The sequence below is a fragment of the Octodon degus genome, unplaced genomic scaffold, assembly GCF_000260255.1.
Source record: "Octodon degus isolate 3935 unplaced genomic scaffold, OctDeg1.0 scaffold00020, whole genome shotgun sequence".
NCBI classification, from domain to species: domain Eukaryota; kingdom Metazoa; phylum Chordata; class Mammalia; order Rodentia; family Octodontidae; genus Octodon; species Octodon degus.
In genome coordinates, this window is record NW_004524596.1 from 15364318 (window position 1) to 15382656 (window position 18339).

The 18339-nt window shown below is 51.4% G+C and overlaps 1 protein-coding gene across 1 annotated transcript in view; it reads left to right on the plus strand.

Moving 5' to 3' along the window:
* The window catches only part of Prkce (protein kinase C epsilon), a 503843-nt gene extending 487898 nt beyond the window's left edge, over positions 1 to 15945 (plus strand). Inside the window, exon 15 of the mRNA XM_012513910.2 lies at positions 12755 to 15945. Coding sequence (XP_012369364.1) covers positions 12755 to 12901 — 147 coding nt within the window. The 3' untranslated portion in view covers positions 12902 to 15945. The remainder of the gene's footprint in view (positions 1 to 12754) is intronic.
* Positions 15946 to 18339: the final 2394 nt, after the last annotated feature.

Here is an 18339-nt window from a genome sequence, read left to right on the forward strand (position 1 = left end):
TAGACTGATTCCATCACATACTTCCCCCCACACACACATGCTCATCGCCTACTGGATCCCCATGTCCTTGTCACCCAGCAGTCAAGGGCTGCACTGTGTGGTTGCTCCCCCAAGGGAAAGGGGCTCAGCTGCCTTGCTGGCAGGTGTCCCCAGCGTTTTGCATCCTTCCTGGCGTACAGCAGGTGTTAATCTAAATCAGCAATTAAGTGAATTCAGTAGATCTATGCCATTTGTCTAGGGCACATTTCCCAAATCCTTCTGTAAATTCTCTTATCTCCTTCTGTGCCCCCCCCCCCCCCAACTTGTTCCTTCTATGCCTGGAAATTGGGGCAGCTAGATCCTGTAGTAGGAAAGCTGAAATCACTGTTGAATGGTGAAAGGAGGTGGGTGACCTCATCTCGATGCAAGAGGCGCACGTTCGCATGTTTGCAATTCCTGTTTCAAAGCCAGCAGGCAGCACAATAATAAGTCCTAGGCCAAGAGAACTGATCTCTATCTAGAACATTTTCATAAATAAGGCAAGGGGGCAGATTGGCTAGTGGAAGAACATGACCTTTGCCAGGCCCATCCTGGAAGTGTCTCCTTTAGTACCAAAAATATCCCTGGAATGGCTAGACCCCACCAGCTGTTCGCAGTGCGGATCCGTGAGAAGGGGATCCTGAGTGAGGCGGGCCTGCACCGGGAGAGTGAGGGCAGCGTGGCCACCGCTGGCGCACCTGCTTCCAGCAGGAGACCAAGGCTTCCCATGCGCCCCGCCTGAATCCTGCCACTGCACGTCCCATTGCTCAGCAAGAGCAGGCCCCAGGCAGGCCACGGCAGGCAGGGGCTGCTTCTCCTCCAAGGGCTGTTTCTGGATTCCCAGACCATGTTTTCTCCATCGTGTTTGGGCTCTGGACCCCAGAGACCTATTGATCCTATTTCAGAGTTCATGCAGCCCAGGTTGTCAAGTCACTTTAGTGAGTCAGATGCAAGGGAAAAAAATGAATAAAGCATAGGATAAGTGAGGGGAGAGTAGAATAGGAGTGGAGAGAGAGAATGGGAAGGGATGGGGTATTAGAGTACAGAACTTTTCACAGGTAGTAAACTAGAGCTTGCTGAGTTTTTCAGGGTGCCGGCGCGAGTTGTGCAATAGCTCATGTGTAAAATGTATTTCTTGCTTGTGGTCATAGTGCAGCCTTTCTAAGGGCGATGCCCTGCTGCACCTCTGCTGTCTAAGAAATGACCCCAGAAGGCCTAGTGGGGGTGGTGGCCTCATGCACTCTGGGGAGCGTGGAGCCAGAACACAATGGTTTGTTTTTAGTACAGCACCGCTGCTGGCAGCAACCACTGCACTTGAGGCTTGTGCCAGGCAGAGTGCTTCAGACCTGCATGCAGACAGCCGCACAGAGGCCTCCTGTGGTGGCAGCTCGTGGTGGGAGGCGGTTGGCACTTGCCAGGGAACCCAGCCTCTGGGTCAGAGAAGCTGAACTCAGGTCTTCCTGGCAACGGCCAGCTGTTTAACGCCTTGGAGGCTGATTCCCATCTTCGCAGCAGTGGGCATGTGCTGGCACTGGCTGCCCTTAGGGTGGCGTGGGATATGTGAGTCAGGTGTCCAGGCCCTTAGAGCGGTACTAGCACCTGGCCAGGTCCACAGTAGGAACTTTGCTGTGTTTTCCACATGAAAAACATGAGGCTGTCCCTGGCAAATGGCAGGGTGGGAACCTGAGGTGGATGCCACACAGAGCTCATCTCTGGGAAAAGATAGGCACTAGCTGAGATGTCGTTTAACCTCAGTTTCAAGAAGTGCAGGAAAGAATAGCACGGAGTGGCAGGAGGTCAAGGCATAGGAGGGAGAGCTCAGGTCCCAGGCGAATCTCCCTTCCCGCACAGCTGCACCGGGCCCTCCTCTCACGGCAGGTTTCGGAGCTCCTCTGCAGCCCTGAGCTGGGGAGTGAGCCTGTACTGGCTCAGATTTCTGCTCATGGAGAATGGCGGGCTCAGCTGCACAGAGAAAGCCTCGTGCTGTCTGCTGGGCTGTGGGCAGGGAGCCAGTCAGCTAAAGGGGAGCAGGCAAGGCCAGGCTGGGCTCTGCTGGTGGCAGCAGCTGTTCCAGGCCTGCCTTGTCTGCCAGGGTGCCTGCCTTGTCAGGGTGCCAAAACCCAGGAGCCACCTGGGCCGGGAGCGGGCCTGGCCTGTGTCATGTTAGTGTACGCTGTATCCACACACTGGGTGATATGAGTGTGCCCCGACAATGTGGACTCATCTGTGATTACAGGCCCCAGATAACCCTTAGCTGGATCTTATGCTTTGTATTTTTGGAGTCAGCAGTTGGAGCCAGAGTGTACCTCTATGTGGACCTGGGCTGGGCTGGGAGGACTGGGTCCCACCCTTCAGAACCACCCAGCAGGTTGCATTCTCCAAGAAGAATGGGAAAAGAGGGCCCTGGAGCTAAGGCCTTTGGTTTGCCTGCTTTTAAAAGAACTCTCTTTTAAAGTTGGGTTGTGGTATGCACACCTGTAAGCCCAGGTATTCAGGAGCCTGAGGCCAGAGGGTCACAAGTTCCAGCCTAGCCTGGGAAACTTAGTGAGAACCTGTCTCAAAGTAAAATCTTAAAAGGGCCAAGAGTCAGTGGTAGAGTGCTTGCCTCGCTTGTGTGAGGCCTGGGTTCCATTCCAAGTCGTGGGTGAGAAAAAAGAGACCTATGCGAAGAGCCTTTAGGGAATCAGACTATGCTGGGGAACTGTCTCAGCCCATTCCCTACGGGACCCCTGTGGTCCAAGGGGCTGGAGCGAAAGGACACTGCCAGGTTCTGGAAGTAGTTCTTCACTGAAGAACTGAGAACCTGGGAGTAAATTTTCTACCAGGAAAATCCAAATGTGCCCCCACAAACAGCTTCTCCGTGGTGTGTCACATGGTCCTGTGGGACCCCAGGGCCACTCCTCAAGGGGAGGTGCCAACAAACTGCAACCAAACTCACCCTCTACCTGCTTTGGGACAGCACACTATCTCTTTCAGTGGTTGAAGAATTGCTACATGACACATGAAAATTCTAAGCCCAGTCCATGGCTTTGTTGGAACCCCACTGGTAGCGGTGACATGGCAGGACAGGGGTGGGAGCTCCAGGCTAAGGAAGTTTCAGGTCTTCACTTCTGCTTGGAATGATTGCTCCATAGGATGTGCAGGCAGAAGCAGGCTCGAGCGTCCCTTTGAAAAGCTCTCCAGACCCACAACAGACAGGACTGTGTTGCGGGCTTCTGCAGGAGCAGGGCTCACCCAGCAGGTATGCATCGGCTCTGCCCTCCTGGAGGCTCCCAAATGTGCACTGTCCCCAACCCGGCCTTCAGGGACAGCCGGGAGCAAGTGTCAGAATGCACGTTTCGTAGCAACCTGCCCTTCCGTAGCTAGTTCACGGACAGTCGTAGCCAGCTGAACTCCTTTGATCAGTGAAGACTTTTTAGGGTGTAGCGGAGGGGAGAGGTGCTAACTAATGAGTGAAAATAGAATTGGCTGTTTTCTTTTTCCAAGATAACTCTTCAATGGAATTTGTACAAATACATTTTTTTTATAGTTTAGCAAACAATAGCCAGTGGGGAGGGGAAGAGGGGAAAAGGTGGAATTCGGGCCATCAGCTGTGCTGGCAGAATCAGCTGTGGCTTACTCGTTCCAAGTGGCTGGTGGTGTGCACGAATGTGGTCCGTCTTCCAGACTGCCCACCCTGGGAGTGAAGTAGCCCCGGCCCCCCAGAAGTGTAGGGTGCAGCCATCAGATTGGAGGGGAGGGCTTGCGAGGACATGGTGGCCCCCCTGTGCACACGGCACTGGCAAGCCTCCCCTTCAGGCGAGGTTTGATCAGGAACTACGAGGAAGCTGATCATCTGTCCTTAACAGCAGATGGGTCTTTATTTTCTTCTCCCCTCACAAGTAAAAGTAAGTTCACAAACTGGAGGGCTGTGTGGCCCATTCAGCTAAGAGAACGTGTTTTTGAAAAAACAAACTGGCAACATTTGAAAATCATTTCTGGGTCCATGTCCCCGACAGGCAGTGTAGCTGAGGTGACACCTGCACCCCAGCTCACCTGGCTCCGTGGCTCCAGTTGCCCCAGGCTCCCCCACGCACGGACACATAGCTCACCACAGAGAAAAGAACACGCATGCTCTGTAAAGCCCATCTTCTTCCAGTCTTCCGAAAGTTTAAAGATAGCCCACGGGATACACCAAGCGCATATTATGAATAGCCTGTCACTGAGAAAAAGACATATAGGGCTGAAGAGAACATTCTTTTGGGTAGCCACACAGGAGGCTCTTTGAGCAAAGACTGGCTAGTTCTAGATTTAATGGACACAGGAGAGGGAGGTTTTCCAGGTAAAGCAAAGGTCATTTTGTGAACAAAGACCAAGTAGAAATCTCTCCCTGAAGGATCATCCTAAAGCGGAGCTGTGTGTCAGTGCAGTGTGGTCCACAAAATGTTGTGTCCTGCTCACGCCATGTGATGCATTGCTTGATTCTTATCACAGATATGGAATGTCCCCGTAATGGTGAGAAGATGGGGCCACAAAGAGACTGACTTACCCAGGGACAGAAGGATGAATAATTGGAGGATCAGGAAGGGAATCCACATTGTCGGGGTATGAACACGGAGGCCACACCAGCTAGCTCCACCACATCTCAGAGGGCAACATGTAAAGAAGCCAGAGTGACTGTCCAGGGGGCTGTCAGATGTCCCATTTTATACAGACCCATGGAAAAGAGGAGTGAGACTGAGGACCACCAGTATAGAATGTGAACGTGAAAGCAAACTAAATCTAAAACAACTTAGACTCCTAAACAGGCATTTAGACCTGAAAAAGTCCTTCTGAAAGTGATTAGAAAAATGAAGAGCCAAAGAGCTCAGTGGATTAAAGCGCCTGCAAGCAGGTGCAGGGGCCAGGGGTTCAATCTCCGGACCTGCCGTGCCAGCCGCACCCCGGGGCATGCTGAGGTGACAATTGAGACTGGGCGCACACACCTGTAATCCCAGCTCTTGGGAGGCTGTAAACAGGTCTCACTACAAGTCTGATCTAGTAGTGAGACCCTGAACACCCTGTAGACCCTTCCCTAAAATACAAAAAAAAAAGAAAAAGAAAAAAAAAAAAGAAAAAGAAAAAAAAGAAGATCCTCCGCTCCCTATGTGGACTCAGCTGGACCATACATCAGAATTACTCACAGAGCTCTAAGACGTGGTCGAGGCCAGGGCCCACCCCAGCCCCACCCTGAGATTCTAGTTCATGAATCTGGGGCTCGCCTCTCTAGAACTGTGTTTGGTTTTGATCTACTACCAGCATGAGAACCACAGTGTTTCATAGTGACAGAAACAAGGCTGTTTTTTTTATCCCTAAAAAGAAATATCTTCAAAATTCCAAGATTAGTGCAGAAATTAGAGGAAACTGAAGCCTGCCTGAGACAGATGAAGGAACTAATTATACTTAATCTATAGCCCCTGGGGAGCCCCGCCACTCCAGGCCCGGGCCACATCCCAGAGCAGATGACACAGGACCTCAGGATGCAGCAGCAGTGAGCTGCACAGCTGCTCCGGCGACTCCTGTGTGCAGCAGGGACTGGGGTCTAGGGCCCAGGCTGCCGAGGAACCTGCTGCACGAATCGGCCGTGACGGAATAAAGCAGTAAGACCAAATAATAGGAGGTGGACAGATTCCTCTCAGTGCTTAAAAACAGGAAAAAATGTAGATTCAGAATAATTTTGAGATGAGTGTATTAAAGGAAATATCTAGAGGATTTTAAAACAATTAGTTATGTTGAAGTTTAGGGGAAATTAACTTCACAAGAAGTAGAGAACTGCTGCAGGCGTTTGTGTCCTTATCCAGCCAGGCTGTTGGAAGTTTGTCCCCCTAGCATCATCCTCAAGAACAAGATGGACACTTGCCCGGGGCCTCAGGAACGGCACCCCACAGAGTGCCATGGGGCCTGATGTCGGCAGAGCCCCAGTCACTTCTGACCTGAGCAGCCTTTTTATAGCTGTCTTGATAGACAGGAGGCATCTGATGGGTTGCGTGCCCGTCACACCTGAAGATGACAACACGGAAGGTTGCAGCAGTAGGAAGGGTGACAGACTCGCAGTAACGTCTGCATGGCACGTTGGAGTGTAGCTGGGCTTCAGCTGCACATTCTTACAACCCTTGAGCCAGTCCTGCTCGCTCGCTAAGTTGCCCAAAATGAGCTTGGCCTTTCAGTCTTCCTGCCTCAGCCTCTTGGGTGCTGGGATCGTAGGCCTGCGTCTCTGTCCGCAGCTCCTCTGAGCAGCTGCTGGTTAGCAAAGGTATAAAGGGGAAGAAGGGTTAAAAGCTGTGTCTGGAGAAGTTTCTGACTTGAGAATTAACCTGAGGTGGTGATCCAGCCCTGTGCAGGGACAGCTTTCTTATTTCATGTAACTTCACACATGAGCATGTATGTACGAAGATACTCACAAGCACTCTGCTTATTAGAACACATGATCACAGGGGGTAGGGGGTAAGACTGCATGGAAAGATCTAGCTCGCAGAGCTTAGATAAGAATGTTTCTAGGATAGGAATGATTTGGTGAGTGAATTAATTTCTTTTTTATTAATTTTATTGAGAAACAAAATAGCAGTGAGAGTTTCAAAACCAATTAGTAGAACAGTTTCAATAATAATACATTGCATATTGTTATCTTCATAGTGGTTATTCATAGTACAAGATGCAGACAGGATATCCTGTCCAAACACTATTAGTACAAATCTTTTTTTTTCCATTGGATTAAGAGAATGTAGCTGTGTATCTCTCCTAAGTATTTGGTATGTACAGATACAAAATGGTCCTTCATTTGTATCCCCTTTTTTTTGTTTTGTTTTGTCTGAGATGGGTATTCCATTGCCATTTAAATATTGCAGGTGCGTGAATTCAGCAAAATAATCCAATATAGTCCCATAGTCTATAATAGTAGTGGGTTATCCGTAGGACTGGCAGTGTCAGAAGTTGTTGACTTGAGCCTTTTACAGCTCAACATATTAATATCAAGGAAATGAGCGTCCAGTGTTGGCGGTGTGTGCCCCTTTGCAGCAGGTACCTCAAGGACTGTGAGGAAGAACGTGGTGCATGTGATATATCAGAAGTGGCCAAGAGCAGGATCCAGGCAGTGCCAGGAAACTAGAAGGAGGGCAGCATGGAACCTGCTGGTATCAGCGAAGACTTCAAAGAGAGCCAGAGAGAACCAGATATTTCTTGTCTGTTGGCTTGCAGTGCGAGGAACTGAACCCATGGCCTACCACTGAGCCACACTTCCAATGCAGTGATTGGCTCTTTGGAGAGGCAGCATGACTGTTACTACTGGCCACACACACAGGGCTCTGAAGGACCCCAGCTTAGGGTTAGTCAGCTACCAAGGCTCTTCCAGCAGAGAGAAAGAGCAAGGAAGGTGCCAACATGGCGTGGGTAGTGTGAGAGCCAGGCCCAGGGCTTGGCTGTGAGATCAAGGAGTCTTCCCGATGCTCGCAGACAAAGCCATCCATAGATCTCCATAATCAGATAAGGAGAGGAGCCAGAGGCCACTGGCTCCTCAGTTTGTGCTTCAGGCTGCAGCACGGGAGGGTGGGAAAGCCAGACAGGAAGTAGGTGTCCGGCCACTGGTCCACCTCAGTGCTGGAGCCTGAACACTGACACTGGCAGAGGCTCCAGGCAGCCCCAGGACTCAACTTCTGTGATTCCATCTCTCAGCAGGGTCTGGGGGGATTTGACGTGATTCCCGTAGTCGTGGTTTTATCTCCCTCCCAGACACCAGAGATGGCTCCTTCCCTAATGGCAGCCTCACGTCTCTAAATCCAAGACCTGATTTCTGAAGTGACACCAAAAGGAACAGAAATGCCGTTTTGTCTCTGTCTTCTACCAACAGTTAGAGAACTCATGCCTGAAGCACTCAGGATACCCATTTCTTAAGCCTCAGCCTCCTGTTTTGCCAGCCCCTGGGGCTTAGTGCTGCCCTGGGCTGTCTCCCCACCAGTTGTTCTCAAACCAGACCTCAGCCTCCTCCCCATCCCCCTTCCGCTTCCCCAAAGGAAAGAGCCCCATGTCAGGATGGCAGCCACTGGCCGCGAACCCAAGGCACTTTGCTGGCTCTGGATACAGCAGCAGCGGCAGCAGTGCCTGCAGCCAGCTCTCCCGGCAAGTAGCCTGAGGAAACAGCACGTGCTGGGCTGGCAGAGAGCAGCACATTCACCCAGCCCCTGCCCATGTGGTGCTCACAGAGCAGGCAGAAGGGCCCACATTTTATGAAGGGCTGCAGTAAGAGCTCAGGAGAAAAGGTGAGGCACCCAGCAGACGTTTGGCTCCAGCTGCCCTCAAGGAATAAGGACCTCCTGCAAGAAGGGCAAAGGGAGGTGGGAAGAGGGAGCAGGCACCAGCAGAAGGCCAGAAGAGCGGGAGCCCCAGGCAGCAGGGCCAGAGATCTGGAGCCCCCAGCCCCCTGGTACCAGGGAGGTGAGCAGAGGCCCGATCATGAAGCCCGAGAGCAGGGAACCTAGAGACTCAGACCCTTGGCCTCAGAGCAGCGGGGCACCATGGAGGCTCCCTGTCCCTGAAGGGAGATTCCCTGTCCCTGGAGGGAGGTGCCAGCTGCACCCTGGCTCTGGTACACCAAGGAATAAAAGCTCGGCAGGCAGCTCAGCAGCTCACTGATAGGCGCATCCCAGGGAGCATGCGGGCAGCACAACCAAGGCTAGTGGCAGGGCCATGGCACCCAGATGCCAGGGTTCGGGAGGGCAGGAGCTTAGTTCCTGGGTGACCACTCCATGCACGGCTGGCTATCTCAAATCTGGCTTCTCCGTTAGTGCTTAAGGTTATCCGTGGGATGTCTGTTTTCACCCGACTTTACAGAAGAAATGACCAAGGTTTATAGGGCGCTATGATCCAGGAGTGCCGGGGCAGGAGCTCAGCCAGGCCTTCCTGCTGCCCCACGCACCTTTCCCACCCCTGTGGGAGGGCTGTGGGAAAAGGTCCCAGAGCAGGGAAGGGCTGCAGCTGGAATGTTCTTCAGTGTGCCCAGAGTCAGGCTATGCGAGGCAAGCTGAGAGGCTGGCACTTAGGCCTTCGAGGAGGCGGGGCAGTGAGGGAACGCAGAGGCCTGGGACTTACAGTGTCTCTGTGCTTACCTGCAGGAACTGTGAGTGGAGTCTCATGCCTGCTCCATGAGGGAGACAGCATTGCTTCAAAGAGTAGGGTCAGCGGGGAAAGGATACAATCCTAGCCCTTTCCAAAATTAGGGGTACTGTGCTAGCTGCGTCTCAGTACTAGTGGACCAAGTCTGTCTTGGCAAACTGACCAGAGTTGAGAATTCCACGGAGTGGGGATGTTGAAGATTTGAATTAGACATGAGTGACTGACGTGCACCTAATGTCCCCGCGGAGAACCCAGCAGGAGCCAAGTTGTGCGAGGGGTTGGTAAGCCAGGTCTGCCAAGGTGAGGAAAGGGGCACACTCAGGTGCCACAGATGACTTGGGGACCCCTGAAACTCAGAGCCAAGTAGCTCCCAACATGAGCCCACCATAGAACTGGAGGTCAGGATGATGTGCCTAGCTACATTTACCCAGCCTACGTCTCTTCTGTACACTCTAAAACTTGTGATGTTTAAAAAAAAAAAAATGGGAATCTAATGATCTTGCATTTGCCAGGCAGGTGCTGTGTCCCTGAGCTATCTCCCCAGCCTGAAATTTGGAGACTAGAACGCAATTTTGATCTAATAGACACTAAAGACCAGGGCCTGAAGCACAAGCATTCAAGAAAACGGGGGAAGCCAGTGCCAGGGTGCACAGGTCCTGAGGCTCCTTATATAAATGTTGTCTTTGACAGTAGCTGGCTGAGGGGGTATAGCAGGAAAGAGGGGTTCCTGCCCTGAGATCTCTAGGGCCTGCTGTTCGCAGCCCATCCGTACTGACGTCACAGGTAGACCCGTCCTCCTGACCGTCCCCTGCCTCGTCTTCGCCCTGCTGCCTCCCCTCCTGTTCCCTTTAGCTCCAGCCCCAGCGTGCACTCTCTGTTGCCTTTGGGGTGATGCCTGGTGCTTCTGAAGTTGCTGCCACCCCTCCCACCCCTGCCCCTGGACTCCTTCACCCAGCACTGTGGGCCCTCATGAGCGAATGCATCCCTCCTTCCGTAGAGATCTTCAGCAAAGACATCCCCACCACCTTTCCCAGGCAGCACCTTTCTGTGTCAGTGTGGCACTAAGGGATGCTTTGTCCCGCCTGCCTGCAGTCCCCCTTAGCACAGGGCCTCCCTGTACACCTGAGAGAAGAGGGTGTAGATATCCCTGCCCCAGGCAAGCCAGCCTGCCACAGGCCGCTCCTGAGCCTTCCTTATCTTGGGGGGCACATGATGTCCTGCAGCTGCAAGCCCTGCTTCTGGGAATCCCTTGGGTTTTCTGTGTCACCCTGGTTCCTCTGTCCAAGGTCTCTGAGACTGAAATACTCAGCTCACTCCTCGAGAAAAGTTACCAGACACAGCTGGTATGCTGAGAAACAGGATGACCACACTCGTCCCTCCTCTGGGATGTCCCTGATTCTGAAGTCAGTCTGGCGCTGCTTAAAACAGACCCCTTGCCGTGGTACGCGCTTTCCCCGGCCCGTGGACCTCTCCTACTGGCTTTGCCTATGGCAGACCTTCCTGGCTTTGTCACAGCTCAGTGGCGTTTCCTCGATGTCGCCTGGTGGTTGAGTCTGGCCCTTTCCATGTCTTCCCACTTGCCCAGCACATGGGTTTCCAGACCTCCCACCCCACAGGAACCACACAGAGACCTAGATCCGATTCCCACCCATGCCTCAAATTTTCGAACGCTGGTCTTTCCCGATTCTGGCCAAGCCAGCCAACAGCTTTGAACTAGTCTCTCTGCTGTGAAATCGGGATCCTAAGGCCTGCCTGTCTCCCAGGGTTCAGACAAGGAGATGAATGTGAAGATGCTCTGCTCTTGGGAGAGGTCCTGGGAGACGGGGAGGGAGGGAGGGAGGGCCGAGAGGGGCTGGTGTCAAGTTCGAGGAAGGCTAGCTGAAGCAGAGCGGCCCTAGCTGCCGTGCCCGGCAACTGCTCAGAGGCCGAAGTCGCCGTGGACCTGACCAGGCAGCGCACAGGAACAGCTTCGACTCAGAGCTACTTTTTTCATGGACTACTCATTGATATCTTCTAGGTTACTGGTTCCTACAAAGCAGGGAACATATTGTTTCTCCTACAGATAGTCTTACTAATCTTAGAAGGGCATGGTGATGCATGCCTATAATCCTAACACTCTGGGAGGCTGAAGCAGGAGGACTGCAAGTTCAAGCCCAGCCTGGGCAACTTAGTAAGACCCTATCTCAAAATTTAATAAATAAATAAAAAACGCTAAGAATGTTGCCGGTTGTAAAAGCTCCGGGTTCATGTCTTATACTAGGGGAAAAATTATCTTGCTGACCTTCCCTTAAACATACTTCGTTGTCTAGTTTATTCACCCTGGGGAGTACCAGTAAATCGGTGTCTTTAGGAAGCAGTGTTGGTGCCTCCCGCCTTCCCAGCACCATGCTGTGTGCTGTACTGGGGTGAAGGAGAATAATAAGGACGGGCTGGTATTGAAGGGCTCACTGCAGGGCTCCAGCTTGACCTCTCACCGTGCCCACGCTGGACTCTGCCCCCAACATCTTGGCAAACCCGCTGGCCCATGTATGTGTCTTTTGGGCCCCGCCCCCGTCCCAGCTTTCAACCTGCCGCAGAGCCTTTCTCCCATCTCTGCCCACACACTTGTGGCCCGTCCCTCAGGCCTTGCCCCAAGCCCTGACTTTTCTTCAGAAGTTTTTTCCAGCCGATGCGATATGTCCTAGACAGGCACACTAGCTCCGCAGTGCAGCTCTAAACTCCTAAAGGCAAAGAGCATTACTAATACTTCCTGATTTTTCTCCAAAAGCCAGGATTTATTGGTAGGTTGATAGATGCTACTCTTGGTGCCCCCAACCCTAAGCCACACAGTCTTCCTTTGGGAATTTGAACTTCTTCCCATGTCTGGGTCCTTCTGAGCTGAGGAGTAACAGGTTTGCTCACTTCCCTCAACGGGCACTTCCGGAGGGAAGCTCAATAAGCTTATTGCTTATTGCTCCTTCTGGAGCCCAACCTGACTTAGATGGCTGTGGACCTTGCCGGAGCTCGTGGCCTAGACAGAGACATGAACATAGCGTGGCCAGTCAGTGTGCTAAGTGCAAGGAGAATGACACAAATGCAGGAGCGTAACTGAGGTCACGGTGAGTGCAGGTGACAGTCCCAGAAGGCACTCCTGCCCCCCAGGCCTGCTCAGAGAAGAGGGGTCCTCCAAGCAGACGCAGGGCTGCGGGGTCTGGAGCGCTGGAGGCTGGGAAGTGGATTCAGCTTTGTTCCCTGGTCACAGGGAGGAAAAGGGCTTATGGCAGATGCCAAGAGGGGATGTGAGGCGGGAGCTGCGCACCCTGCTCTCCCCGGCCCACACATGCACACGCACGCACACACACGCAGCCTTGGGAACCCCACTTCCCTGCTTTTCCGTCATCCCCACACTCCCCTTCTTCCTTCTCACCTCAGCTCATCCCTCCTCTCCTCCGCTGTCACCTGCTCCTGGGGCCATCCATCGCTGCCTCATTGGAACAGCCCTGTGGTCTGCTTCCAGTAGCCTCTTGTTTCTCGCTTCAGCGAGAGGCAGGTCCCCTGAGTGCCCCCTCCCCCATGGGGCTCCGTTGGAAGGCTGGTCAGCCTTGACTCAGCGCCTCCTCTTGTCTTCCCACAGAAAACCAAAAGAGACGTCAATAACTTTGACCAAGACTTTACCCGGGAAGAGCCGGTACTCACGCTTGTGGATGAAGCCATTGTGAAGCAGATCAACCAGGAGGAGTTCAAAGGCTTCTCCTACTTTGGCGAAGACCTGATGCCCTGAGAAGCCACGTAGGCTGGGCTTGCCGCTGCTGCAGGGAGGGTGCTGAGAAGACCCTGTGTTCCGGAGGCTCAGAAGGTTCAGAGCTACTCCTCTTCCCGGAGCCCCGTCCTGTGCCGATCTCTATTTATTGCATTCCCTCCCCCCACGCCACATCCTCTCCCACCTCCTGGTGACCAGAAGGCAGTTGGGTCTGGCCTCAGTTGGAACCCAGACTGGAGCTGGGTCAGCAGCCAGGAGTGGGGTCTATATCGCCATGTTTGGGCTGTGGCGAGCCTGGCTCCACTCCTGAGGCTGCTCGTGGCGAAACTCCAGTTCTTTTATAAAGAAAAAGAAAAATATCAAACAAGAAGACTCTGGCTTTGCCACTGGATGTAGTATCCTGACACCGCCTGCTTCTCGTCCCTTCTGTCCCCTGGCCTGCCAGCCCTGCCCTTCTGCCCAGGACAAGACGAGACTGGCACCTCCTCCACAGGAGGGCAAGTGCCCTTGAGGGAGAAGGGGCCCAGGAGGCCACAGGCCGGCCAGCTGTGTTGGTTTGCTCTGGAAGGGCTCATCCTGGCTCGCCTTGGTGTCTGCTTCAGAGCATGCCAAAGTCTTACAAGTTTGTCTCATAGAAGAAATCACTTTTGTGAAAGAAATAATTTTGATTTTTGAACTTTATTAACTTTTGAAAAATGTTTTATCGAAATTAGCTTTCTAATTGGCCAAAAGATAGAATTTCCAGGATGAATACAGGTGGCTATTAAAGGGCTAATACACACGAGGATCCAGTCGTCCAGGAGCGACCTGTGCTGTGAGTGTTTGAGCGACACATGAGGGCTGGTGGAGCTGAGGGAAAGGGAAGCGCACAGCACTCCTCTTGATCACAGTTCTACCTGAACACAGAGGCCGCCGCGGCGGTGGCGGGACCCAGGGTTCTAGCAGATCTCAGGCCCGCTGTCATCCCGAGTTCCCAGCACAACCGATATTTATTTTCCGCAGCAATGTGTTATGTTGCGCACTTCTACAAAATGGTAGTACTACTGTGTTGTGGTTTTTAAACATTAAGCATTTAAAGTTAATTCTAAAGCGTCCACTTTTAGCCCAAGTGGCAAGAGGCGCACCGTGTAGTGGGCAGAGCGGGGCCGGACACCAGAGGGGACGGGTTTGCAAGCTGACAGTGTGGCTGCTTGTCCTCGCCACGGTGTTTCCATGTGACGTACAGTGGCAACTCACGTGGACGCTGTTCCAGACGAGACGTTACCTCCTGTAGCTATCTATGCCAACAGTGTTACATTCTTTGCTTTCCAAGGGTTCTCTGTGGCTTCGTGTATATGTTTCCTGGAGGTCATTTGATTACCTATTTTACTGAACTGACTTAGCAGGGAATGGAATCCATTCCAGCTGTTGCACGTGGATTTCCCAGCTGTTCCTAAATATATATACACTTGTGAGTGGCAAAGTGGCACTGATGAAGCTTTTTGCCTTTTGTACATTTGAGATTTTTGTATATAGTGTTTGCTGCAAGGCCTGTGGAATTAACTCATTGACTATAGAGGTATCAATTGCTGCATGTTCAGGCATATTATAAAACTTTAGTCTATGAAAGAATAATTATAATAATGTCCAGGTGCAATACTCTGTAAGCGTATTGGTTCAAGTTACCAAGAGATAGGTGTATTCTTGGGGGGGGGGATTTTATTGTTTATTTCATTTTGTTTTATTTTAAAAGATGTAAACATATATGTGTATTAAGCTATATTAAATTTCATGTGTAGTTCTCCTGCGCTGTATTATGCCCTGACAGAGGTAGGGGACAGAAAGGAGTTCTTTCAGTTGTGGCTTTTCAAAGAGTGGACGGTGACTGCTTTGAGCCCAGAGTGTGTCCCTATTTGCATCTGGCTGGTGACGGCCTTTGTTTCTAACGATGACACTCAGTTCTCTTTTGTCTTTATTTTTTAAAAAAACTCAGGTGTAATTATTATCTGTTCTTACGATGATTGCAAATATTGAATATTATGCTATATCAATCCATGTGTGTGGCATACCAGTGAGGTGATAAAGAACATTGGATTAATTTAATTTATCTTTGGTAACTTGACGTCCCAGGGGCAGACGACCTTGTGGAGTGGAGTACAAGCACAGAGACATCTTCACGGTGGCATCATCTCATTTTTTAGGGAGACCTGACAGTACCCCCATCATACTCATGCGTAATCTCAATCAACCTCCAATCAGCCCTTCCCCCATCTGTCTTTCCTGCTCCCTTCACCGCTGTGAACTTCGGACAGCCAAGCCATCTTCAACGGCAACGCCAAATGGCCTTGTCCAAGGGCTGGCGGTGTGTGCCTGGCTGCGGGGGTGAGGCCCTTCCTACAAGACAACAGACACTCTTGGCTGCCGCGAGGTCAGATGACACATTCCACCTGGCAGCTCTAGGCCCCTTAGTACCCACAGCTGGCGGCCGGGCCGCCACCTCTGCCTCTCACACAAGGAGGCTGAGGTCCAGCTTAGGCCTACAGAAAAGGCTCCTGTGTTTCACGAGTACTTTTCCTTTTATTTGGAGCAGACAAACTCTTACATGTCTACTAGTTCTTTATAGTCTCTCCAGCTCTCTCTCTCTCCCTCTCTCTCTCTCCCTCCCTCCCTCTCTCTAAGAAAAAAAAAGTGCAAAAAATGCCAAAAAATATGAAGGATAGCTGTTCTCCTGTGTTCTCTCATTGTAGACTTTGTGAAGTAGACACATAACTTTTCCTCCAAAGGTGAAAATATAATGCATTCTTGCTTTATAAAAAAAAAAAAAAAAAAGGCTTAAAAAGTTACCTCTTTTTAAATTATGTGCAAAATAATTCTGGCTAAATATAAGACGTATTCCATTTTAAGGCTTTATTTTTTATTGTGATGCTTTCTTTGTACCTTTTTTCCCTTTCTGGATGTAATTTTAACCTCCTGCCATTCATTAGTGTTATTTCATTGTAAGCATCGTTGTGCCAAATGTACTGTATTCAAGAGGATGTGAATGTGTATTGTTTCAGAACCTAATAAACACAGTGACGTTAAATCTTGCTTCTCATCCTCAGAAGGACTTCACCTCCCTCCTGAGTGGCACCGGGTACCAATCAAGCCTTTCACTGTTTGTAAATTAGATTCCCCAAACCCAAAACCTAGACAGGTTTCAGCTTTTCCTTCTGCGCAGGTGTACTGGGCTACACGTTTGCAGCTCCCCTGAGCTCTGCCTCCTCTGTGTTTCTGGGGTCCCACCAGAAGGCCTAAGGACCCGTGCAGATGCCTTGGCTGTGGTGGCGGCATGGAAGGTTGGCACCCTGTGTGCCCCGGAGCCCTGGGAGATGGCAGTGAAGCATGCAGCTGCCGCGTTTGTCTCTCTGAGGAGGAAAATGCTCCCCGCTGCGCCCAAGTCCATGCAGGCCTCCCCAGCCCCGCCAGGCTTGCTGCTTGGAGCGTCGAGGTTCAGGACACCCTCGTAGGCTGTCCCCGAGGACAGGCGGGCTCCTGCTCTCCCCCAGGTCTGTGCCATCCTGGTGACCACGGGACCCTCCAGGTCCCTTTGCCACTGGGCTCCTTCTCTATTACTGCACTTAGGTGGCCCTGGCTGCAGCCCCTCTTCCACCTCTTTCTTCCACAATGACTTCTCCAGGACTTTCCTTTCTTTTGGGCAGTGTTAGGGAAGGAATCCGGGCATCGCGCATGCTAGGCAGAGGCTGTACGCTGAGGTACTCCCCCACCAGCTTTCAGAAATTTTCGAAACTTAAAAAGTACACTTTTGAAAAATCAAATTACAATTGGTCAAAACTGTGCTGCATGACTTGCATTTTTTCCCATGCTTTTTATTAGTGCATATTGGCTATACTGGTTAGGAGGTTTCCTTTGGGCAGATTTGTACAGGCACATAGATACATTAGCTATTCCCCATGGGCCGTCCCCACCCTCCCTCCTAGCTTCATGGGTCAGGAGGAGGCTTCAAAATGTAAACTGTATTTGGAGCAGGTTTACCACTGGGCGTCCAGAGGCAGAGGGGTGGCCTCGCTTGTCCTCTCCCACAGTGATGCTTTCGCTTCCCTCTTAGGATGCCGGAGGCCTGCATGGTGCCGCCATGCTGCACCCTTGGCCCCTGAGTCACTCCCAGAAAGCCCTCCCACGACATCAGTGTCACTCTGAAGGGTCTGCTTCTCACTTTGCACCCATCCACCACACCGCCTATCTACCTGGAGATGTGAGCAGGGATCACGGGACCCACCCAAGCGGGGCACACCTATCGCGTATTTTCCTCTCTGATTAGATAGCTATCTCTTGGCAAGGGACCACCCAAGAGGAGGCATGGATTTAAGCAATGAGGAAAAACCTAAGAAGCAGAAAGCAGCTTGAGGGGTACAGGGACCTGAGAGGCAACTGGACACAGATCAAGGGTGCAAAGTCCTTCAACTGAAAGAATAAATTCTAAGGGCCATGGAAATAGCTCAGTAGAGTAAGTGCTTGCCTGGCAAGCACAAGGTCCTGAGTTCAATTCCTGGTACCACAAAAAAAAATAAGTCCTAGAGATTGAAAGGCATAGGGGTTTGGTTAATAATGTGTGCTTGAAAAATGCTGAGGGAATATTATGACAAGCAAATGAGAATGACAATGAATATATTAACATGATTTAATCATTTTACAATGGATATGTATGTCCAAACATCACACTATGTACCATAAATATGTGCACTTTTCATTTTCTAATTATGCTTTGCAGCTGAAAAATGGAAGGAGCAGTTCCAGGTCCTCGAGGTGCAGCTTATGGTAGAATACTTGCTTAGTTTGTGTAAGGCCCTGAGTTCAACCCCCAGTACAGAGAGAGGGAAGAGGAGGGAGGGAGAATGGAGAGGGAAAGAGGGAGAGGAAGAGAGAGACAGGCACAGACAGACAGACACTAGGAAAATCTCACTTTTATTTGAAGTTGCTCCGCCTGACAGTGAGCACATGTGTGACGTGTTGATGTGGAGCGCTAGCTGAAGGACACTCGGCTGTGCCTGCCGGCTCCAGAGAGCCACAGCTGCTCTAAACTAGCACGGATGCAGAAAGCAGCTGCCCCCAGAGTAACACCTGTTTGCCTCCCACAATACCTGGAGGCTTTGCTGTCAGCAGAGGGCTAGCAAATGATCTTGTTGGGGAAAATGATGGCTTGCTACTGAGCAGAAAGGTTAGGGTTAGAGAGTGGGACAGTGGTGCTGGAGGTGAAGAGACTGGCAAAAATATTTGAAGACAGATCTCACTCATATAAAGAAAACAATGGGGTTTAGGGACCCAGAGATCAGAAATGCGCACCTAAATCGAACTGCGATTCCACCTCACATCAGCCGGGTGACTAAATCAAAAAGGCAGACATAGGATATGGGACGGTGGGGACCTGTAGGGTTTCTGCCTTGCGTCTGGAGAGCTCCAGATACTCTGCAAGATTTGGGCAA